We start from the raw sequence: 25,182 nt of genomic DNA, 5'->3' as shown, positions 1-25,182 counted from the left end.
CAGGCTGGAGCACAGTGGTGCGATCTCGGTTCACTGCAACCTCTGGGTTTGAGCAATTCTCCTGCCTCAGCCTCCAGAGTAGCTGGGATTACAGGCGTGCACCACCATGCCTAGCTAATTTTTGTATTTTTAGTGGAGACAGGGTTTCACCATGTTGGCCAGGCTGGTCTCGAACTCCTGACCTCAGGTGATCTGCCCTCCTCGGCCTCCCAAAGTGCTGGGATTACAGGTGTGAGCCACTGTGCCCGGCCTGGCTTTTTCTTCTAGTGAGATGGGAGCTACTGGAAGGTTCTGAAAGAATGACATGATCTGCTTGAGTTTTAGAAGGACTACTCTGGCTGCAAAGTACAGACTGTAGAGGGATAAGGGAGGAGGCAGAAAGACCAGAAGGAAGGTAAAGGCTATAATTCAGAAAAAAGGTGACAGTGACCTTGAGCATGGTGAGAGTAGTGGTGGAGGTGGTCAGATGCTAGATGAATTTTGAAGACGAGGTTGACAGTATTTGCAAATTGAGGTGGATTTCTAGTACTTGCAAATGAAATAGATTTATCTTTAAACAGTGTATCTCTTCCTTAGATAACAGAGACAGCATAAGCTGTGATACCAGACTGGACGGGTTCAAATCCTGATTTTATCCCTTACTAACTGTGTGACCATTAGGCAAATTATTTTTCTGTGCCTCAGTCTCCTCATTAATAAAACAGGGGAATAAAGTAACTATTTCATAAAGTTGACATAAGGATTATCTGTACAGCATTTAGAACAGTGCCCGACATATAGTAAATGTTAGGTAAGGTGTTAATAAAACAAGCAAGTGGGCCAGGCCTGGTGGTTCATGCCTGTAATCCCAGCACTTTGGAAGGCCAAGATGGGTGGATCACAAGGTCAGAAGTTCGAGACCAGCCTGGCCAATATGGTGAAGCCCCGTCTCTACTAAAAATACAAAAATTAGCTGGGTGTGGTGACGGGCACCTGTAGTTCCAGCTACTCAGAAGGCTGAGGCAGGAGAATCGTCTGAACCCGGGAGGCAGAGGTTGCAGCAAGCCAAGATCGAGCCAAGGCACTCCAGCCTGGGCAACAGAGTGAGACTCCATCAAAAGAAACAAACAAACAAACAAACAAGTGTTCATCAATCCCTAGCCTAAGTCAGGCTCTGGGTTATGAGTCCTAATATCTCCTTCAACTTTTCCTCCAGCACTTTCATAGTTTGTAGGTATATATTTAAATGATCATTTAATAAATACATGTCCCCCTCACTAGACTGAGAGCTTCACAAGGAAACTATTTTGTTCACTCTTCTATCCCTGATAACTAGAACAATTGCCCGGATCCTGGTCACAACCAGGAGATATTTACTGATTCAATGAGGGAATGATCTGATCACATTTCATCCTAATGATCTTTTTACATTTTTATCTACTCCACCAGTGGATAAACTTCTTCATCTTTTTGTCTCCAGTATCTTGTACGGTTCTAAGCACAACGTAAGTGCTCAATAAATGTTTTCTGAACTAAAGCAGGAACTGTGTAAGCATTTTCTGTAATCACTGTACTAAATTTATGATACTCATTACCAATCTGAAGGGTTATCTGGCAAAAAAAACAAAAACAAAAACAGCTGGTGTGGACAAACAGGAAACACCTGGATGTGGCCAACAGCCACGAAGATGTTTGAAATAATATCCTTCAATGTGTGACGCAGTATAGGAATGAAAATACTAGCTGTGACTGTGGCAACAGTGATCATAAATATAAAGGTGGGCACCCAACTGGTATACCTTCAAATCGCAAGTCATCTACTGCTGCCATTCGGCCAGTGAGTCTTCTCCCAATTATGAGGAAGAAAATTTGCAGGGGTCTAAAAGAAAAAAATAGGTAAACGTAATAGGATGACAGTATAAAGTATCTGCAAACAACTCTTATGTATTAGAAATGGTATCACTTTCCCTTGCCTCCATTTTCAGTGGGGTTTAATAGGTTTATATAAAGATAACCACTAAGCATCAGGTATTATTAAATATTAAAACTGTAACAAAGAAACTAACCCTGGGGATCCAAAGGTTCCAATTCAACCTTATTTGGTTGTGTATGTACCAGGAATGAATCTCAACTCACTGTGTGAATGTTTAGAGACCAGGTGCAGCCTAGAGATGTAACGATGAGGAAGGAGAGGCTGAGGTTTGAAAGAGGTGATGGGGACAGTGAAGAACAAAGGCAGTTCAGCCTAGCCAGTGGTTAAGGGCACAGGCTCTGGGGTCAGACAGAGCTGGGTTTGATTCCCGATTCTGCTGCTTCTCTGCTGTGTGCGCGCTCCTCGCGGCCTCAGTTTCCTCATCTGTAAAATGGGTGCATAACGATACCTAGTCACACAGTGCGGGGGTCATTAAATGGGAGTGCGTGTAAGGTGCCTAGAGCGGAGTCAGGCAATTAGTAGGCAATGGGGTGTCGGCAACCCTGCAGCCCGGGACACCGCGAAGCAGAGGCGGTGTTTCAGGGAGAGGAGCTGGGCCGCGGCGGCCCGGGCGGGCAGGAGATCCTGAACCCCCTTAGCCTCGTACTGGTCCCGCAAACTCGGCAGCCTCACCTCGCGGGGTTAGGCGTCCCCCGGGTCCCGAGAAGGCTCGGGCCTCAGTTGCTCCGCGCCGGTTTCGGTCCAGCCCAGCCCAGTTGCCGGAAGCCGGAGATCCGGGGGGCGGAACCTCTCCGCCTCCTCCGGGAGGAGCCCCGCCTCCTTAAAGAGACAGCAGCTCCCAGAGACACCTGCGTGCTGCGGCGCGCAGAGCCCGCTCCCGCCCGCCCTTCTCCCGAGGGTGAGCCTCGAGTTCTTAAAGAGACAGGCGAGGGCGGAGTGGTGGGGTCGCTGAGTGTGACTACTTGGGCTGGCCTTGCTCCAGGGAACGTAGAAAATTCTCGAGTTTAGGGTTTTCTTACTGTGTGTTTATACCTCTTTTCCTAAGGAAATATAAAATCGGGTGATGAAAGACGATTGTGAAAGAAAAAAATAAGTCACCCGCGTCACCAGTCCCTCAGTTTCTTTTGGCCATAAAAATTTCACTGGTGAGAAAGTACATGATAAGTCAATTACATTCTGAATGAGTGATCGAAAGCGCGATGTCTGTTCGTATGAGCACCCCCAGTAAGTGAGCACTTGGAAAGACTTTACATCTAATAATAGCCATATATAGTGTATTTTTTTCCCCAAGATTATCATGATCAGGCTTTGTACATGCAGGATCTCTAATTCTCAGAACAATCCTGCTATCTTGGGGTGATTATCCTCATTTTACAAAGAGAAAGGTGAGGCTTAGAGCATGTGCAGGGCACTTTTGGTTGAGTATGTACCAGGAATGAATCTCAGTTCATGAATTCAGCTGTGCTAGTATATCAGCCACCTCTTATGCCCCATTTCAGATCATCTTGGCCTCACCTGCTGCTTATTTCACCGCCACTCATCTTATTCCAGCGTCAGCAGATATAACCTGAGTGAGCTTTGCCTCCAGTCTATGCCTCAGGCTTCTCACTTTCTGCTTCTAGGCTTGTTTCTTGATGCGATGGGGTCATGGGACCTTGCTGGAACCAATCAGCACCCAGACAGGTGCATCCCAGAAGTGTAGGGGTAGAGAGTTGTTAATGTCTCATGAGGCAAATCTCTGACCAATGGGGTCAACACTTGATGAATATATGCTTTTCCTGTTTTTCCCCCTCAGGCGCCCTTTCATATAGCTTTCAAACTACCTAGCAGGATTAAGCAACCAAATGCCTTTGGAAGTGACGCATTTGACAATGCATCTTCGCAATGGGTCTCCTTCCTTCCCTGATATACAAGCCCTGTACTTCACTCCTGGTGCTTGGATTCATACTTGCCAATAAACTACTCATATGAGGAAGCAATATGAAGGCATGTTGGTACCAAAAGTGGCCCCAGAAAATAAAACCTTCGGTTGGCATTTTCTAACTGAACTGCGCACCAGTCACATGGCAACAACAAATATATTGCTGGTATTAAGGGGAGAGAGAAGGAGGGTGGTGGTGGTGGTGTGATAACACTTAGAATAGAATGGCGTCACAATTACTAAGGTGTCTGTCTGCAGTTGATTGGGATAACGTGCAGGTAGAAGATAAGGTGCTGAGTTATCTAGTGGCTGTGGCACAGGAACATTAAGAGGACAATGGTAATTATAAGGACTACGGAATGGACTGGGTGTTCTTAACTCCATTGGAAACCTTGAAAATAAAATGACAGACTTAGAACAGCCAACGGTCAACTTGAGGCACTTTGAGAAAGCTAGAGAGCCTCTATGGCAGCTTTGAAGATTCTTATTCTTCTATAGCCTTGAGAAAGACTGGACTGAAAATCAGGCCCAAGATCTAATTGTAAGGGTGGCAAAGTTTCAACGAAGACTGAATGCACAGCCTCTGTAGGTCTCCTCCATCAAAGCTGGGGCATTGTCAGAAAATGAATGGGAACCTGAGAACTGGGATGAGGATATTTGGGTAGGAAAGCCTGAAACTTGACCATCCTTCGTTTCCAGTTTCCCTTGAATCTTTCAAGGGAAAGGTGGCTGTGGCAGAAGTAGTCCTTTCCCCCTTGTTAAAGGAAAGCAAAGTCCTCTTGCTTACAGATCCTGCAATGATTACCTGCACAACATTGCTTTGGACTAAGGGACCAATTTAATTGTAAAGAACATGCAACAGTGACACATAACCATGGGTCTTACCCACTGGTCTTACCATGTGACTCAGTCATCCAATAGTAGGTGGCCTAATAGGATGGTGGAATGGCTTGTTAAAGGCACAGTTAGGGCTCCAGGTTGGGGAAAATACTCAGGAGACTGGGGCATTGTCCTCCGGCATGTAGTACATATACTAAACCAATGGTTTATCAATTATTTATAATGGTACTTTTTTCTAAATACCTATAGATTTGCAAACCAAGGGGTAGCACTTCTTACTATCACTTTCAGTGAAACCTACACACATAGAATGTGTGCCTCCTGCGTCACAAGTTTAAGTTCTGCTTGGTTGGAGATCCTGGTCCCAGGGAAGCAGGGAAGGCGGAGAGAGAACACTTCCATTCCAGTTACAGTTCCACTGAATTGGAAGCTGTAACTACCACTTAGGCATTTTTGGCTTCTCATACCACTGCACCAGCAGGTAAAGAAAAGAGTGCCGGCTGGGCGCGGTGGCTCACGCCTGTAATCCCAGCACTTTCGGAGGCCAAGGTGGGTGGATCACCTGAGGTCAGGAATTCGAGACCAACCTGGCCAACATGGCGAAACCCATCTCTACTGAAAACACAAAAATTAGCTGGGCATGGTGGCACACGCCTGTAATCCCAGCTACTTGGGAGGCTGAGGCAGGAGAATTGCTTGAACCTGGGAGGCGGAGGTTGCAGTGAGCCGAGATTGTGCCACTACACTCCAGCCTGGACAACAGAGCGAGGCTCTGTCTCAAAAATAAATAAATAAAGAGTGACACATGGTGGAGAAAATCAGCCCTGATTACTTTAAGAAGTTGGGGGCTGGGCATGGTGGCTCATTCCCATAATCCCAGCATTTTGATAGATCAAGGAAGGAGGATTGTTTGAGGTCAAGAGTTCAAGACCAGCCTGGGCAACATAAGGAGAAGCTATAACAGTCACAAAATTTGCCGGGTTTGGGTGGCACGCCTGTAGTCCTAACTACTCTGGCTGAGGTGAGAGGATGGCTTGAGCCCAGGAGTTCGAGGCTGCAGTGAGCTATGATCACACCACTGCCCTCCAGCCTGGTGACAGAGGAAGGAAACCCCGTCTCAATTATTAAAAAAAAAAAAAAGGTCTTGGGTGTATTTTAAAACACTTCCCAACTCTGAGCTCTATGATTCTTCTTTCAGTTTCTCCAATGAGCCATGCTGTCTCTGGCTTCTGGGCCTTTGGCCATGTGGTTCCTTCCACCAGGACACTATCCCCACTTTAGCCAGCTGACTGCTTGCCGTCTTTCTGGTTTCAGCATAGAAATCACTTCCTCAGTAAAGTCCTCTTGACTTCTCTAACCAGAATTAGCTTCCCCTTCTCCCTGCTCTCGTAGCCCATGCACACCCTCCGCCTCTGGACTTCATTTAGGAAATGGTAGTTTTTTGTTTACTTGTCTATTCCCCTCACTAGACCATGACTTCCTTGACAGAAGAGGGTGTTTTATTTATCACTCTATGCCCAGTGCTAAGGGGAGTTGCAGGCCGCAGGTTTTGTTAGGAATGGTCCCAGTTCTGTCTCTGCCCTGGGAGGTTTGAGATCCATATCCCCTGGGGAGGGCTCTGACTACAGAAATAGTCAACCACCAGCTAGAAGCCATGATTGGGGGCCGGGTGCGGTGGCTCGAGCCTGTAATCCCAGCACTTTTGGAGGCCAAGGCGGGTGGGTCATCTGAGGTCAGGAGTTCAAGACCAGCCTGACCAACACGGTGAAACCCTGTCTCTACTAAAAATACAAAAATTAGCCAGGCGTGGTGGCAGGTGCCTGTAATCCCAGCTACTCAAGAGGTTGAGGCAGGATAACTGCTTGAACCTGGGAGGCAGAGGTTGCAGTGAGCCAAGATCGTGCCACTGCACTCCAGCCTGGGCGACAGAGCGAGACTCCATCTCCAGCAACAACAACAAAAAACCATGGATGTTTGTTGGGAAAACAAAGATCTTTGTTGGGAAAAACATCTTTCATTAGTAAAAGAAGAGTTTGTGTATAAAGAATAACTAATAGCCAAATCTATTGAATTGTGAGAGAGCATCTAACAGGTTCTCTTTAAGTGTGGTCTTTTTAAGTACTTGTTTTTTAAAAAATTAATCAGAGGGAGAATTTAAGATGTGGAATCTACCAATCCAAGAACCTCTCAAAAGCTCAGGCAAAGAATTGGAAATGATAATGATTAAAACAGACCTTTGTGCACCTGGTTAGGAATTTTCTATCTCATGACAGAAAGGCAAACATCTTCTGACCTGACTCCTTCCCCTGGCCCGGGGTTGGCTGCTCCTACCCTGCACCTTCATTCAGCTCCGCCCAGTGTTGCCTGGCTGCAGCCTCTCTGCCCATAGAACTCAGAGCTTACTCTGGCTTTGCCGAGATGGGGCTGCCCCAGCCAGGGCTGTGGCTGAAGAGGCTCTGGGTGCTCTTGGAGGTGGCTGTGCATGTGGTCGTGGGTAAAGTGCTTCTGATATTGTTTCCAGACAGAGTCAAGCGGAACATCCTGGCCATGGGTGAGAAGACGGGTATGACCAGGAACCCCCATTTCAGCCACGACAACTGGATACCAACCTTTTTCAGCACCCAGTATTTCTGGTTCGTCTTGAAGGTCCGTTGGCAGCGACTAGAGGACACGACTGAGCTAGGGGGTCTGGCCCCAAACTGCCCGGTGGTCCACCTCTCAGGACAGAGGTGCAACATTTGGGAGTTTATGCAAGGTCAGGAGGCTGCCACACACTTGAGGGGTGCTTGAAATAGCAGTGGTAGAGGGGGATGAAGAGATGGGTTGGAAAGTCCTGAATTCTCCTACTACTTTTGCTGCTCCTTTTGGACCTTCTTGTCCTCTTCCTGCTTCCTGAAACTAGAACTTCTTGTGGATTGTTTCTCTAAGTAACATCACCACCTTCCCAGGCACTCAAATCACAAACCATCCTGTCTGGCATTTCAGCCCCTGGAACACTGCTCTTACTGTACAGGCTGATCTGCCTGGGCTGCTCTTTGCCCACCTCTCTGCCTGGTTAACTCTTGTTCAATCTTCAGACTGTTGCTCAATGACGCTTCTTTCAAGAAGCCAAGCCCAACTCTCCCATACTAGGCTACCCTCTCTCATCTGCCTGCTTAACATCCTAAACTTTTCTTTATTACACCTGTTGCGGTTTGTAATTATGTACGACTGGCTAGGATTCATGTCTGCTTCCCTCACTAGTCTGCAAACTCAATGCAGGTCGAGACCATTGCTCTCACCCACTATTACACCCATGCCTGATGGTGGCACATGGTAGCTGCTCAGTAAATACTTGTTAAAAAGCTCTCGGCCGGGCGTGATGGTTCACGCCTGTAATCCCGGCACTTTGGGAGATTGAGGCTGGCAGATCACGAGGTCAGGAGTTCGAGACCATCCTGGCCAACATGATGAAACCCCCGTCTCTACTAAAAATACAAAAATTAGCCAGGCGTGGTGGTGTGCACCTGTAATCCCAGCTACTCAGGAGGCTGAGGCAGAAGAATCGCTTGAACCCCGGTGGCGGAGATTGCAGTGAGTCGAGATTGTGCCACTGCATTCCAGCCTGGGCAACAGAGTGAGACGCTGTCACAAATAAAAAAAAAGTCTCAGTTTTCTCTCTCTAACTCCACCCACTCCCCAGTCCAGGAAAACCAGTTTCGTCGACTTGAGTTCTTGACCATTCCAGTTTTCTCTTTTTTGTCCTCCCAGCTTCTCTTCCTGACAGAACTTCCTTCTCCCCCACTTGCCCACTCAGCCAGCCCAGCTTGTGAATGGCTGCCAGATTGCTCTTCTCTGAGTACATACCAGCTCAACCACTTTCAGCAGCTCCCCTCTGCATTTAGGATGAAGCCCAGGCTCAGCCTTGGATTCCAGGTCCTCCCTGGTCAGGCTCCAGCTTTTCTTCTCAATTCTACCTCTGAGCTCCCCGCCACACTCATTTCTTTCGGACAAACTGTTGGGCCTTGTACATCTCTTGTACTTTCCCTTGTCTTTGCCTTTGCTGACATCGGCTGGTCAAGAATGCCCTTCCCCTCTCCATCGCCGTCTATATCCCCCTCATTCATGTGGGTCCAGCTCTCCTGACACCTTGTCCTCCATGAAGCCACCTCAGCTCCCTACAGCTAGGCATGTGCTCTCTCCCTTCGGCTCATGGCTCTCTTTCTGCACCTCTCCTTGGACACTGCTGCTTCCTGCTCAGCACCTGGTACCTAAGCACAAGTCTTATTTCCCTGCCCAGTGGAGAGCCTCAGGAGAGGGTGTGTGTCTGATTTATCTCTGGATTCCTCAGCATGCTCGGCCCAGGGCCTAGATGCAGCAGGTAGAGAAGGCACCTGAGGCAGTTGGTTTATTCCGTGTTTTTCTTGTTTTTCTTTTTCTCTCTTTTTTTTTTTTTTTTTTGAGACAGAGTCTCACTCTACTGCCCACGCTGGAGTGTAGGGGTATGATCACGACTCACTGCATCCTCGATTTACCAGGCTCAAGCCATCCTCCCACCTTAGCCTCCTTAGTACCTGGGACAACAAGTGCACACCACAATGCTCGGCTAATTTTTGCATTTTTTGTAGAGGTGGGGTTTCACCATGTTGCCCAGGCTGGTCTCGAACTCCTGGACTCAAGTGATCCACCCACTTCGGCCTTCCAAAATGCTGGGATTACAGGCATGAGCCACTGTGCCTGGCCTATCCTGTGTTTTTGAAAGAATGTTCTTTAGAACCTAAGTTCCACAGATATGCTTTACTATGCAGTGTCGCCTGCTCAAAGTAGTTGGGAAACCCTGAATACTATATCCTCCTCCTGTGCAATTTCATGTGCAATTTCATATGCACATGAGTGTATGCACATGAGGAGTTTCCAGTTCCATAGAACAGATGGAGGTAATAAACAAATCCTTACAGTCCTATGAAATGGGGGAGGCTATAAAAAATAGAACTTTTGCCTGGAGGACTTGGAAGTTTTCCTGGAGGAGGTGGCTCTGGAACTAGGTCTTGAAGAATGAGTCAGATTTTTGTAGCCTGACAAGGAAAAAGGGAAGAGTGTTTTAGAGGGGAAGGCAGGAGCTTCTTTTGTTTTGCTGTTCATTCATAATTTTAAACCACAGTGCACAAATGACCTCAGTTTATTCAACAAATGTTCACTAATTCCATTGGTAGTAAGAGCAATGGTAATAACTTACCACATGCCCATGTGCCAAGCACTGTAACAGAACCGGGCCAATTTGCTGAATGCCAGTCATCTGCAGTTCAGTTCCCTGAAAGCCAGCTTGCCTCATGGCCAATTCATGGAATGTACTTGCATCATGTAACTGTCCACTTTCAGTGAGGCAGTTTACATTTTAAAGACTGTTGAATTTGGTCTGAGCCCCATGGCTCACGCCTTTAATTCCAGCACTTTGGGAGGCTGAGGCAGGCAGATCACTTGAGGTCAGGAGTTCAAGACCAGCCTGGCCAACATGATGAAACCTCGTCTCTACTAAAAATACAAAAATCAGCCAGGCATGGTGGCATGCACCTATAATCCCAGCTACTCAGAAGGCTGAGGCATGAGAATCACTTGAACCCAGGAGGCAGAGGTTGCAGTGAGCCGAGATCGCACCACTGCACTCCAGCCTGGGTGACAGAGCGAGACTCTGTCTTAAAATAAAATAAAATAAAATAAAATATAAAATAAAATAAAATAAAATAAAAACTGTTCAGTTTGTCTCTGCTCCCTGCTGCTGCAGCTGAGACTGAAAATTGGTAAGAGTGACCAGTTGCAGTGGCCCATGCCTGTAATCCCAGCACTGTGAGCGGCTGAGTGGGAGGATTGCTTGAACCCAGGAGTTCAAGAACAGCCTGTGCAACAGAGTGGAACCCTGTCTCTACAAAATATTTAAAAATTAGTGGGATGAGGTGGTGTGAGCCTGTAGTCCCAGCTACTCAGGAGGCTGAGTTGGGAGGGTTACTTAAGCCCAGGAGGTCGAGGCTTCAGTGAGCCATGTTCATGCTAGTGCACTCCAGCCTAGGTAACAGAGTTAAGACCTTGTCTCAAAAATAAATAAGTAAATAAAATTAAAAATTTTTAATGGTAAGAGGAGGGGACTGAAGCAAAAGAAAAATCTATTTGCAAAATAGAGTTTACTTTCAGCACATTAACCCAAAGTCCCCTGAAATCATAGGTACTAACAATACGGAAATAAACACCATGGGCCTCTGCCCTGGAAGGCCTCATAACTCAGAGTGAGAGATGGTGTAGTGACAGGGAAGCAGAGGGCACTGGGGGCAGGAACCCTGTTAAGAGTAGGGTAAGGAGGTGGCCAAGGGAAAGCTTCCTGGAGGAGAGGATGGTGTGCTGATTGTCTAGGGACAGTGAAACCTTGGGGTGGGTGAGGAAGAGGGGAATGGAAAGCAGGGCAGGGCAGAGAGGAGGAACAGCAGAGGTCTGAGATGTGGAGAAGCAACATTCAGTTTGGCACAAGTGGGGTCCCAGAGGCAGGAAGGGGTGAAGGATGAGGCTGAAGGCATCATCAGGAACCAGAGCTTACGGGGCCTTGTGTGTCGTAGCTGCAGGTTGACTTTATCCTGAGAGTACTGGTGAGTACTGGAAGAGTTTCCAAGTGAGAAGTAAACATGATCAGTTCTGCTTATTAGAAAGACATTGGCCGAGCATGGTGGCTCACACCTGTAATCCCAGCACTTTGGGAGGCCGAGGCCAGTGGGTCACTTGATGTCAGGAGTTCGAGACCAGCCTGGCCAACCTGATGAAATCCTGTCTCTACTAAAAATACAAAAATTAGCCAGGCATCGTGGCATGCGCCTGTAATCCCAGCTACTTGGGAGGCTGAGGCAGGAGAATTGCTTGAACTCGGGAGGCGGAGTTTGTAGTGAGCTGAGACTGCGCCACTGCACTCCAGCCTGGGCAACAAAGCAAGACTCTGTCTCAAAAAAAAAAAAAAAAAAAAGAGACATGTTGTAACTACTTTGGAAACCCACCAGGCCACCAAAAAGCTCTGTTGTATGCTTTGGGTATAAACTCTGAACTCAGAGCCAGAGACAGAGAGACATGAAGAATCTTTACTGATAATCTAAAGCAACCACTTCGTTTTTGAGATGCAAAGGTCCAGAGAGGTGAATGACTCGCTTAGAGTCACACAGTGAGTTCTCAGAAGAGCCAGAACTAGACTTCTGACTCTCAGCTCGTGCACTTGCTGCTACTGGATACGACAGCAGGAGCTCAGGGAAACTCTCAGCCACCTCCAGCCCTCTGTGTGTCCACACACACGCACACACACACAATATACACACACTCTTGGACACACACAGAACAAAACATCCAGTAACTGGCATGGTGTGGCAGAAGGCAAGTTCTGGATGATTTACTTTCTGGATACCTGAGAGTTAATGTGAAATTGGCTTCATTTCAGCCCCTGTTTAAAATCTTCTAACATCTTTCCAACTGTACTTACAAGTGTTGTCCAATAACTATAAATAGGATTTCTCTGCTGACAGATCCTGACGTGGGGGGTAATTTACTGGTCTGGGCTGTTTTCCCATTTATACAAAGGAGTTGGACTTGATAGTCTTCACTGGATTCTCGAAATGGTGTTCTCTGCACTGTGGTCTGTGGACATGGGCAGGGTGCCAGCCCCCATGCACCCACCCTTTACCTCTCTGCTGCTGAGGAAAGCAGCGAGCTTAGTTTAAACTTTGCCCTCAATACTGACCACTGTACCCAACCACACTATAAATAATTAAACAAATGGCTCTGTCTCTTCCAGGGTCTGAATCAGTGGATGTTGAGTTTTTTTCCCAATTAAAAACAAAATTTCATACAGCTGATACTTAGAGTTGATCATGACCATAAATCTTTTGGGTTCTTTATTTTTTATTTTTATTGAGATGGGGTCTCATGCTGTTGCCCAGGCTGGAGTGCAATGGCACGATCGTAGCTCACAGCAGCCTCATTCCTGGGCTCAAGCGGTCTTGCTGCCTCAGCCTCCCAAGTAGCTGGGACTAGACATGTGTCACCACGCCTGGATAATTTTTTTTTAAGAGACGGGGTCCTGCTATGTTGCCCAGGCTTTTTGGGTTCCTACCTAAAGAGTGACAGAGTGACTCTCTGGGGTCATTGGAGGCCAGTGACCAGCCACTTGGCCACAATTGACCTCTGAGCTGCCCTCCTGAAGCCTGGGCCTCCTTGTCACATGGGTGAGAAATCATAGTGCAGTCAACCAGCAGAGACTGAGGCCACTCAATGCCTCCTCAGGCCTTTTAAGAAAAAGTCTGACCCAAGGACAAGGAGAGGGGCTTCGTATGTCCAGTGAAACTAGTCTGCTTTCCTCTCATATGCTAAAAATTGAGAATATAAGCCAATTTTGTTTCTTCTTTTACTTGGCCACCAGGAAACTCAGAGTCAAAATATAGCTCAGTTATAACAAATGCATGGGACCTATGGCCTGTGTGTATTCCGTTTTCCCCTCCTGTTCTACGCCTCCCAGAGGGGCATGATTAAAAAAAATTCTGGCCAGGCGCAGTGGCTCACGCCTGTAATCCCAGCACTTTGGGAGGCCAAGGCCGGTGAATCGCTTGAGGTCAGGAGTTCAAGACTGGCCTGGCCAACATGGAGAAACCCTGTCTCTACTAAAAATACAAAAATTAGCCAGGCATGGTGGTGCACACTTGTAATCCCAGCTACTTAGGAGGCTGAGGCAGGAGAATTCCTTGAACTTGGGAGGCGGAGGTTGCAGTGAGCTGAGATCACGTTTTTGCACTACAGCCTGGGTGACAGAGGAAAACTCCATCTCAAAAATAAAAAATTAAAAAATTCCATTTAATGTGTTAGTATAGGTGTAAGGAGCTTTAAATTCTTTGCAGAACACAGAGGGGGTATAGTTAACCAAATAAACCACATGTAAGTTAAGATGCCCTCTACTCCCCATCTATCTGCAAACCCTGTCAATTCTGCCTTCTCCCCAGCTCCACTGCCCCACACTAGCTAGCCCAGGTGCCCATTTTCTCTCTTTCTCTCTTATAGAGACAGGGTCTCATTCTGTGGCCCAGGCTGAAGGGCAATGGCACAATCACAGCTGACTACAGCCTCAACCTCTTAGGCTTAATGGACGCTCCGGCCTCAGCCTCTTGAGTAGCTGGGACTACAGGCACACCCTACCAGGGCCAGCTAACTTTTTTTTTTTTTTTCAGAGATAAGGTCTCACTGTGTTGCCCAGGGTGGTCTTGAACTCATGGGCTCAAGCGATCCTCCTGCCTCAGCCTCCCAAAATGTGGGATTACAGGTGTGAGCTACTGCATCCAGACCCATTGTCTTTCATGTAGACTTCTCCAGTGCCCCCTAACTGCTTATCCCTCACTTTCATTTTCACTCTTAGTCCTTTCTCCACAGAGCAGCCAGAGTGATCTTCAAGTGTAAATCTGGTTATTACATGGCCCTACTGTAGCAGTCAGGTTCTGGCTTGTAAGCAACAGAAGCTCCCTCTGGTTTTCTTGGTCACACACACATATATACATAAAGGAACATACTGGAAAGATGTTGAGTGCTTTCCAGAAACAATATCAGCTGGTCTTGATTGGACTGTCTTTTAGCATCAATAGTTGGGCCTGGATCCTGCTGTCATTGTGGTTGCCATGGGAACCCATCACCATCCCTTACAGGAGCACCACAACTGGGCTGTGGATGAATTCTGCCGTCTCAATGACTCCCAGAATCAAAGATCTATGTGGAAGGGTATAATTAGCCCAGCTGGGGTCACTGCCTGAGCCCTGGCTGCCAGGGGCAGAGTGCGAACCTGGCCCTTCTGTCTTCCATAGAGCAAGGCTGGGCACACTGTTTCATAAATAGAATACAAAATAGGGAATTCTAAGTAGGAAGGAGAGTTAGGAGTTGGGCAGCCAAAACTGCAACAAACAAGTCAGATATAGTCAAGTGCACCTATAGTTCCAGCTACTCAGAAGGCTGAGGCAGGAGGATCACTTGAGCCCAGAAGTTCAAGGCTGTAGTGTATTATGATGGCACCTGTGAATAGCCACTGCATTCCAGTCTGGGCAACGTAACAAGATCTCATCTCTCAAAAAAAAAAAAAAATGAAAAAGAAAATATGCAACAATATTCACCACCCTTGCTTTATATTCCTGATAGCCCACATACCTAGGATAAAATCCAGATTCTTTACAAAGGCTTATAGGAGCCTGCCTGCTCTGGTCCATCCCTAACACTCCAACCCTTCTCTTGTTGCTCTCTATGCCTGGTTCCTGCCAGTGGTTTTGTGGGGCCTTGAACACACCAAGTTCTCTCCCTCCTTGGGGACTCTGTGTGAGTCTCTTTGGCTAGAATCCCTTTCTCCCTTTTCCCATGGCTGGTTCTCTCCTGTTTTTCATTTCTCAGGTTAAATGGCAGCTCCTCAAAGGCCTTCCCTGCCCCGCCTGTCTAAAGTAGGTAACTCCTTTATAGCCTCTCTCGTAACACTGATCACAATTTGAAACTTCTTCATTTACGCATTTACTTACTTTTTTTTGCCTGTCTCCCCACTAAGCAGACTTCAAACTGCACACAGCCAGAGAGCTGCTGGTCTCATTCTCTGCCGAATCCCCAGTGTGTGGCAGGGAGACTTGCATATTTTAAGTGCTGAATAAATATTTGTAGATAGGATGAGAGTATACTACATTCTGGAGATTCGAGGATGAATGAGGAACAGGCCCTGTCCTCAGGGGACAATGAGTAGGGGGGTTTGGGGGTATGTGGACACTTAAACAGGCCATGTCACAGTGCAAGAGTAGCCATGCTCCAATAAATGTATGGTAAGGGCTCAACAACGTCAGCTCTGGCCGTAAGAAACCACAGGAGGCCGGCTGCTCCCCAGAGTTGTCCTTGGTCTAGGATGGGGAGTTACAGAAGGCTTCCACCCAGGGCTGGCTTCATGGACATGGGACCAGTGAATCACACAGGGACCTACACTCAAAAGGGCCTTGTCCTTGGGATTTAATGTTCTGCAGCAGCTGTCTTGAATTTTTGTTGCTGTTGTTGTTCTTAGCACACCAGAGTTGTAAAGTATGTCTTGAAATTCTTCATAATTTTATCTTTGAATCTGCATTTTGTAAGTGAAACCCTGTGGGACAATGGAGCATGCCCCGAGGACTTGGAGCCTCTGCTTGCACAGGCTCCTGCCTTCCACAGCCTCCCTGCCCTCCACAGCCTCCCTGCCCCTCCAGGACATGTTCTCTAAGGCCCACTCTCCCATCCCCAGGTGCTCCTTCCTGCTTCCACCCAGTGACTGCTGCCATCTCCTGACCCCAGAGTGGGCCTGGATACAGACATGAGGAAGGTGGGGGTCAGGTGTCACATCCAGTGTTGCATGGCAGCTGTCCCCATCCCGGGCTCGCAGTGCCATAGTGCAATTCGTCAAGTGACTGAGGGTGGGGGAAGCTTCTTGCCCACCCTTTCCCCCATCAAGGTACCTAGTATGTTCCTTACAGAGGTTGCAATACCCTGTGGGTTGGGGTGGTGGGCAGGTGGGAAGGGGCCATGTCTGGCTCAACTTATGTGATGCTGGGCGGGGCATGGCATGTTGGTCTGGTGGCTGGAGGGAAAGGGAAGTGCACACACACTCGGTCTCTGGGGTGCTGGGTAGCTGTGAGGATCTGCTCTCACTCTATGAATATCCAAGGGGAGTATGACATCAAATAGCAACTAAAAGACACGATGCCAGGTCAAGAGAGGGACTACAGAAGATTAGAAATGTCTTTGTATTTCAGGCTGGGCACGGTGGCTCAGGCCTGTAATCCCAGCACTTTGCGAGGCCGAGGCCAGCGGATCACTTGAGGTCAGGAGTCTGAGACCAGCCTGGCCAACATAGTGAAACCCCATCTCTACTAAAAATACAAAAATTAGCCAGGTGTGGTGGTGTGCACCTGGAGTCCCAGCTACTCAGGAGGCTGAGGCAGGAGAATCACTTGAACCCCGGAGGCGGAGGTTGCAGTGAGCTGAGATCACACCACTGCACTCCAGCCTGGGTGAGACTCCATCTCAAAAAAATAAAAAAGAAACGTCTTTATATTTTAATAAATTTAATGGCACTTTCCCCCACTTTTTGAACAAGGAACTCTGCATTTTCATTTGGCAGCAGGCCCAGCAAATTATGCAGCTGGTCCTGCTCCTAGCGTTCACTCTCTTTGTGGAGCTGCCTTTGGTGCCTCCCTACTTCATAGCTCAGGGAGGAGATACAAGCTCATAGCAACAGCTTACATTTATTAAGCACCTACTATGGGCCAGTAACCAGTTTAAGCCCTTATCTCTATTAATTTATTTAATCCTCCTAACAGTGCTACAAAGTATTATTATGCCCCCCTTGTGGATGAGGAAACTGAAGTGCTATGCATAGAAAGAGCACTGAATTGAGAGTTCAGAAACCAGAATGTTCATTTTAACTCCTCACTGACCTGCTGTGTGACCTGGAGCAAGTGTGTAAAACTCAGTTTCTTTGTCTATAAAATGGGGGAAAAAATGACCAACCTTGCAGTATTACTAATCCCATCGCATGAGAGAATGGATGCATACCTGCCTTATAAACTGCATGAAAGGGACTCCTCTTATATTTAAACTGCTATGCGGCAACTGCAGGTGGTCCACTGAGACCACCTAAAAAAACCTCTCATTTTAGAGAGGAGTAAACCAGCTCCAGCCCCTGCTAAGTCATGCTCTCTAGGTGTCGGACCCCAGTGCCTAGGACCCATCCTGGGGTGGGGGGTGGGGGGCAATAAAAATAACAGAATTGAACATAGGAGTGAAAATGGTGCTTGTAAAAGAAATCTGTGTGTAGAGTCTCAGTTTGTGATGGTTGTTGCTGTTTCAGGTAATAGGCCACTGGTGCTGAATTTTGGAAGTTGTACCTGACCTTCATTTATGTTCAAATTTGACCAGTTCAAGAGGCTTATTGAAGACTTTAGTTCCATAGCAGATTTTCTTGTCATTTACATTGAAGAAGCACATGCATCAGGTACAGAAAGATTCTCTGCCTCTTCTACCTCTTCCCACTCTCTTTTCTCTCTCCCTTTTCCCCAGGCCCCATCTCAAGGTTGGGAGGTGGAAGGAGGAAGAGGAGGGGAGAGGGAAAGAGCCGCTATTCACTGAGCACCCACCACTCCCAGGCCCTGCACTGGGCTAACCTCACAGTCTGTGCTTTCAACCAGGGTACAGAAAGCAGAACACCTGGAGTGACAGGGTCTGGCTAGGAGAGGATTCTAACATTTTGATCGGATAAATAGGGAAGTCAAGGGAGAAGTACTGATTTGAACACATTTACAAAGAATTCAGACCCAAAATGTCACAGGTGAAATGGTGGCCATATGGCTATTTTTTTTTTTTTTTTTTTGAGACAGGGTCTTGTTCTGTCGCCTGAGCTGGGGCTGGAATGCAATAGCACTCACATGGCTCACTGCGGCCTCAACCTCCTGGGCTAAATCGATCCTCCTGTCTCAGCCTTCCAAGTAGCTGGAACTGCAGGCATACGCCACCATGCCCAGCTAGTTTTTTGTATTTTTTGTAGAAACAGAGTTTCACCATGTTACTCGGGCTGGTCTCAAACTCCTAGGTTCAAACAATCTGCCCACCTCGGCCTCCCAAAGTGCTGGGATTACAGTCGTGAGCCACTGCGCCCAGCCTATATTTGTATTTTTGAAAGAACACTGTGGTGAAGAATTAGGAGAAAAAGTAGTACTTAAACTCAGTATGAATTAGAATCATCTGGAAGGCTGTTAAAACGCAGATGTCTGGGTCCCATTCCTAGTCCATCCAGGCTGATGCCTAGGGTTTGCACTACTTAACAAACTTCCAGGTGACGCTGATGCTGTTAGTCTGGGGACACACACTTAGAGAACTACTGATCTAAACCCTTGCCTCTCCAAGTATGGTCTAGGCGCCAGCAGTCTTGGCATCCTGGGAGTTAGATGGACTCTCAGTTCCACCTTCGACAGACCGAATCAGAATCTTCCTATAACAAGGTCCCCAAATGATTCATGCACATTCAAGATCAAGGAGTGCTGGTTTGTTGGACTATTTCACATTGAAGAGCAGGGGTCTGGCAGACAGGAGCCCTGGGCTTCAGTTCTGGATCAATCACTAATTCCTGACGTGACCTTGTACATTCAACCATAATGGGAAACCAGGCCAAATCATTGCCAAGGGCTCCTCTGAGAACCTCAGTTAAAAGTGAGGGGCTATTTAGTCTGCAGGAAGTGTGTGCTGTGTCAATGGGACTCAGTGCCTGGCCTTTCTCTTGTAGATGGCTGGGCTTTTAAGAACAACATGGACATCAGAAATCACCAGAACCTTCAGGACCGCCTGCAGGCAGCCCATCTACTGCTGGCCAGGAGCCCCCAGTGCCCTGTGGTGGTGGACACCATGCAGAACCAGAGCAGCCAGCTCTACGCAGCACTGCCTGAGAGGCTCTACGTAATCCAGGAGGGCAGGATCCTCTACAAGGTGGTGACCTGGGGACAGGGGGCCCAGGGAGGGCAAAGGGGCCCAGGGAGGGCAAGGGCAAAGAGAAGGCTTTGCATCAAGCAGAACTGGATTCAAATCACCACCCAGCCACTTACCAGCCATGTGACCATGGGCGAGTGCTTTCACTTCTTGGAGTTCCTTCAATTTCCTCTTCTGCAAAATGGGAATGTTGGTCTCCACCTCACGGGGGATGAAATAATGCACACAAATGTCCCTAGCATTTGGACTGGAGCTGCATCCTCCTGGCTTCCTTTTGAACCCAGATGAAGGCCCAGTCCTGGTCTGGTTTCAAACTCAGAGACAGAGAATGTTGTTTTTGTTTTCTGTTTTTTGGGTTTCTTTTCTTTCTTTTCTTTCTTTCTTTCTTTCTTTCTTTCTTTCTTTCTTTCTTTCTTTCTTTCTTTCTTTCTTTCTTTCTTTCTTTCTTTCTTTCTTTCTTTCTTTCTTTCTTTCTTTCTTTCTTTCTTTCTTTCTTTCTTTCTTTCTTTCTTTCTTTCTTTCTTTCTTTCTTTCTTTCTTTCTTTCTTTCTTTCTTTCTTTCTTTCTTTCTTTTTGAGACAGACTCTCACTCTGTTGCCCAGGCTGGAGTGCAGAGGGGTGACCTTGGCTCACTGCAACCTCCACCTCCTGGGTTCAAGCAATTCTCCTGCCTCAGCCTCCCAAGTAGCTGGGACTACAGGCGCACACCACGCCCAGCTAATTTTTGTATTTTTAGTAGAGACGGGGTTTCACCATGTTAGCCAGGCTGGTCTTGAACTCCTGGCCTCAAGTGATCTGCCCGCCTTGGCCTCCCAAAGTGTTGGGATAACAGGCGTGAGCCACCGTGCCCGGTCTGTTTTTGTTTTATGAACAATGTTCAGAGAGGGGAATTGACTTGTCCAAGGTCACGCTGGGCAAGGCTCTGATTTCAATTCTAAAGCCCTTGATCGGGTTGGCCAGAAATGAGAAGGTCTGAAGCTGCTAACATCTGAGGCAGGCCTGAACCAGGGCTGGCGGGGTAGAAGTCTCAAGGGGAATGGAACCCGTGGTTTGGAGCTGGAAATGCTGGACGCAGGGATGTGCGGCAGAAATGCATTTCAGGCTCCCTTTCTTGTGATTGCTTCCTCTCAAAAGTTCCAGCCTGGTCAGGGTGAGGGAGGTAAGCACAGCCTCTGACTCTTTAGACACAGTTGGCTTGGCCTCCCTTAAGAAGGTAGAAACTACATTTTAAAGCTATTGAAGGGATTTCAAGCCTTGGGGAGCAGATGAAACCAAGTATGTGGATGCTCCTCTGTCCACAGATCAAGATCAAGCTGACCCTACTTATTCAGATAAAACAAGCAAAAACTTGCAGGCAAATTCCCAAGGTGCAAGGGTCACAGTAGAAGAATGTGGGTCCTTCATCCTTTCCTGTACCTTGGGACATGGTTCAGTCATGATTGAGGCACCCTGGGCACTGAATCCCTACCTTGGGTTAGGCCCTGTGCAAATACTGGAAACACAAAAATGAATTGAAAATGACTCATACCTAGCCAGGTGCGGTGGCTCACGCCTGTAATCCCAGCACTTTGGGAGGCCGAGGCAGGCTGATCACTTGAGGTTGGGAGTTGGAGACCAGCCTGACCAACATAGTGAAACCCTGTCTCTACTAAAAATACAAAATTAGCCAGGCGTGGTGGCGCATGCCTGTAATCCGAGCTACTTGAGAGGCTGAAGCAGGAGAATCGCTTGTACCCGGGAGGCAGAGGTTGCGGTGAGCGGAGATCGCACCATTGCACTCCAGCCTGAGCAACAAGAGTGAAACTCTGTCTTGAAAAAAAAAAAAAAAAAAAAAATGACCGGCCGGGCGCAGTGGCTCATGCCTGTAATCCCAGCACTTTGGGAGGCTGAGGCAGGCAGATCACGAGGTCATGAATTCGAGACCAGCCTGACCAACATGGTGAAACCCTGTCTCTACTAAAAATACAAAAATTAGCCAGGCATGGTGGCATGTGCCTATAATCCCAGCTACTTGGGAGGCTGGGGCAGGAGAATTGCTTGAACCCGGGAGGCGGAGGTTGCAGTGAGCCGAGATCGCACCACTGCACTCCAGCCTTGGCAAAAGAGCGAGACTCCGTCTCAAAAAAAAAAAAAGAAAAAAAGAAAATGGCCCACACCCTTACTTCAAGGTACTCACAGGCTGAGGGATAAGGAAGACCCAAATAAGACTATTACAGTGTCCCAACTGCTGGGGGACTCCAGAGCAGGGGTCAGCACGCCTTTTCTGTATAGGGCCTGATAGTAAATATTTTCAACTTTGTGCCAAGTAATCCCTGTTGCAACAATTCAATTCTGCTGTTATAGCACAACAGCAGCTGCAGACGACATGCAAATGAAAGCATGAGAGGCATCAGGACTAACCTGGCTCTCAGACTGTAAGTTTTTCAACCTCTGGGGAAGGGTAGGCTTCTCAGAGGGGGCAGCAATTGCTTGGGCCTTAAAGGATAAGGAGTTGGCCTAGTGAGCACAGTGAGTGAATATCACTGAGGTATAGGGAAGAGGGTGGGTGGAGGCACTGAGGCATAGTAGGGCAGAGTGTGAATAAACGATTAGGGACATTGGGGTTACACAGGGGTCTCATTCTAGACCAAGGGGTTTGGTCTTCATCTTAGGGCAAAGGAGAGCCACTGACGGGTTTGGAGCAGGAAAGAAACATGATCGGACCTGTACTTAGAACGTTCACTGGCTCACGGCTGTAACTCTAGCACTTTGGGAGGCCCAGGTGGGTGGATCACCTGAGGTCAGGAGTTCAAGACCAGCTTGGCCAACATGGTGAAACCCTGTCTCTACTAAAAGTACAAAAAAATTAGCCAGGCGTGGTGGCGTGCGCCTGTAATCCCAGCTACTTGTGAGGCTGAGGCACGAGAATTGTTTGAACCCGGGAGGCGGAGTTTGCAGTGAGCAAAGATTGTGCCAGTGCACTCCAGCCTGGGCGACAGAGTGAGACTCTCTCAAAAAAAAAAAAGAAAAGAAAAAGAAAGTTCACTGGTTCCACGGCCGGGCGTGGTGGCTCATGCCTGTAATCCCGGCACTTTGGGAGGCCAAGGCGGGCAGGTCACTTGAGGCCAGGAGTTCGAGACCAGCCTAGCCCACGTGGCGAAACCCTGTCTCTACTAAAAATACAAAAATTAGCCAGGCGTGGTGGAGTGCACCCGTATTCCCTGCTACTCAGGAGGCTGAGGCAGGAGAATTGCTTGAACCTGGGAGGCAGAGGTTGCAGTGAATCAAGATTGCGCCATTGCACTCCAGCCTGGGCAACAGAGCGAGACTCTGTCTCAAAAAAAAAAAAGAAAAAAGTTCACTGGTTCCTGGTTGAAAAATGGACAGGAGGGAGCAGGGACTAAGGACTGGGGATAGCTGGGAGGGGTGGCAGCTGCCCAGGTTGTAGGATGAAAAGGGCTGACCTAGGGCAGTAGAACTGGAGAGGCAGAGATGGTTCTGACGTAGGATGGGTAGAACTTGATGTGAAGGCTGGAGAAGATTAGGCCAGTCTGAAGGTCTGATTATGGAAGAAAAGCTTATTTGTACAGAACCCTTCTCTTTTTGAAAGACTATGTCACTTTATGTCCTCTAGTTTTTCTACTTCTCTGTCCAACTTCCTGTTAACTGCTGATGCCACTGTACACACTTTCTCAACCACCTCACGGTTGCATCTGCCATTGAATTAGCCATGCTGATGGCTCCTACATAGACATCATTTGACCAGCTCTTGCAACTAACCTCTAGACCTACATGTTCCTTACAACTTGGAAATCCTTACAAGTTGGGAATGCCTGATTCATTTCTCTTGCAGGGTAAATCTGGCCCTTGGAACTACAACCCAGAGGAAGTTCGTGCTGTTCTGGAAAAGCTCCACAGTTAATCTGGACAGATACCTCAATTCTAGGTGACCAACGGGAGGGCTACTCAAGGCTTAGCTCTCCCTGAGACCCAGCTGGCTTTTACCCTTGACCTGTGTCCCTAGCTGAATCACTAGCTCAGATTTTTCTGATCTAAGCAAACAACTCCCAGCTGAGGAATGCAGGCCACAGCACCCAATCAAGACAAATTGTTATTATCAGAAAATGAAGCAACACTTGAGCTGTTCAGGCCAGTTCCCTGTTGAAGAAACAGTTCCCTGTTGAAGAAAGTAGAGCCTGACACTGCTCCCACTGTGGAGACCACATTCCCTGCACACCGTCTTTGAGAGAGCAGTTGCACTCTACAGGCACACTTCTGAGGTACGGTATGTCTCTCCAGCCACTCTGATACCAAGTAATTCAAGCTGGCATTCCTTCTATTAGGGAAATTCATTTTACCTGATTTGCATTTATGGAATTGATCATTTAAGACACTAAATTAGTTTTTAGAACCAATTATGGGAAGAATTCCAGTTGTTAGGAAGAGATGAGGAGTTGGAAGAGGAGGGATTAGAAACAGGAGGAGGCAGTCATCCTCTCCTTGCCAAAAGATTTAAACCTGTCCACATCGGTGGTGATGATGGGTGAGTTTCCATGGTAACACATCTCTAATTTTACCAGGGAAGAGGAGAGTACTCACTTTACCATCTTTGAATATATTTCGTAGAAATCTAGCTCTCTGTACCCTGAAATCTTCCACTAGCCTCACTTTTCAACAGAGTCATCTAGAAGGGAGGGTTGGCTCCCCAAAAGCATAACCTTGACCAAACCAAACAATAGGCACCAGCAATGCTGTCATTCAGTTATGCAGAAGCTCATATGTGAAATTCTGTTTCTCTGATTTCTTCGCAAGTCTCTTAATGGTCATTTGTGTTAGATTACATCAAACTGACGGATAGCCATTGGTATTCATCTATTTTAACTCTGTGTCTTTACATATTTGTTTATGATGGCCACAGCCTAAAGTACACACGGCTGTGACTTGATTCAAAAGAAAATGTTATAAGATGCAGTAAACTAATAACAGAATTATTAAAATATATCAGGCTATTTTGGATGGCTTCAGTGTGATCTTTACATTTTCTTTTCCAATTTGTATCTGATTACCCAGTGTAATCTGACCAGCAAAAATACCATATGCTGAAAGGGCCTCATTTTGGGGGAAGAACGTTCAGGCCCTATGTTACATGTTAAATGTGGTTTTGTCTTATGAACTCCTGCTGGAGTGAAATAATTTTTCACATTGGAATCAAATTACCTTTATAACATGACATAAAAAAATGGATCAGGAGACCTTTTGCTAGCATGAGAACATATTCTCTTTAGCTATACTTTAGTTGCTACAAAGTTAATATTATTAAAGTTGTCACTGTATTATTTTAAAAATAGTTATTATTGCAAGAGGCTGAGGCAGGAAAATCACTTGAACCCAGGAGGCAGAGGTTGCAGTGAGCCAAGATGGTGCCCCTGCACTCCAGCCTGGGTGACAGAGCAAGACTCCGTAAAAAAAGTTATTATTTATCATCTACCAGGCACAGTGACTTTCAGATATGTTATCTCATTTAATCTCTATATATCTCAAAGAGGAGATGATTATCCCCATTTTACAGATGAGGAAATCAAGGCTCAGAGAGTTAAGTAACTTGCATAACTTCTCAGAACTAGTAAGTAACAAGCCGAGATTCAAACCGGATCTCTAACTTCAAGGCCAGAGTCCTAGCTCTGTTCCTGCCAGCTGGGTGACTTTGATCAAGCTGCCTTGGTATCTTGACCTATAAAACAGGGTATCAATAGTGCCTAGTCCATAGATTCATGAGTAGAGCACTCAGAACTGTGCCTGACTTGGAGAAAGTGTCATGAAGTGTTGGCTATTATTACGATTATCATAATTATTGTCCCACAACTGCTTCCTCGGGCCCTTTTTTGGGGGGTTGGAGGTGGAAGGAGGACAAGACAATATGGATGCTGAATAAAAATTCCCCATCCTACCAAAGCCACTCATGACCAACATAGGCATGAGTTTGTGAGGCTATACTGAAAATGAGAAGCTGTGACAATGATGG

The 25,182-nt window shown here is 47.1% G+C and overlaps 2 protein-coding genes across 10 annotated transcripts in view; one reads left to right on the top strand and one right to left on the bottom strand.

Moving 5' to 3' along the window:
- The window catches only part of YIPF1 (Yip1 domain family member 1), a 39,010-nt gene extending 36,258 nt beyond the window's left edge, over nt 1-2,752 (bottom strand). For 3 of the 9 annotated variants that reach the window (XR_010153933.1, XM_003308116.7, XM_063802110.1), the window contains exons 1-3: nt 2,585-2,734; nt 2,116-2,335; nt 1,779-1,858 (exon numbers count right to left, since the gene is read on the bottom strand). Coding sequence is in view for 3 of the 9 variants with exons in the window: in XM_003308116.7 (XP_003308164.1) it covers nt 1,779-1,809 (31 nt within the window). In the remaining 6 variants the exon portion in view is untranslated. Of the gene's footprint in view, nt 1-1,778; nt 1,859-2,115; nt 2,336-2,584 lie in introns of all 9 variants that reach the window. The other 6 variants (XR_002938028.3, XM_063802107.1, XR_002938033.3 and 3 more) reach the window with 4 other exon arrangements.
- A 4,315-nt stretch (nt 2,753-7,067) lies between these two features.
- On the top strand, nt 7,068-24,178 carry DIO1 (iodothyronine deiodinase 1). Its single transcript, NM_001122651.4, is given in 4 exon segments — nt 7,068-7,428; nt 17,554-17,697; nt 18,982-19,181; nt 23,014-24,178. Coding segments are annotated over 4 exon segments (750 nt in total). The 5' UTR covers nt 7,068-7,091; the 3' UTR covers nt 23,083-24,178.
- Nucleotides 24,179-25,182: the final 1,004 nt, after the last annotated feature.

This window comes from Pan troglodytes, chromosome 1 (assembly GCF_028858775.2).
Source record: "Pan troglodytes isolate AG18354 chromosome 1, NHGRI_mPanTro3-v2.0_pri, whole genome shotgun sequence".
Taxonomy (NCBI): Eukaryota; Metazoa; Chordata; class Mammalia; order Primates; family Hominidae; genus Pan; species Pan troglodytes.
Note: the sequence above shows the minus strand (reverse complement) of the source record. Positions and strands in the feature narration are given on the sequence as shown.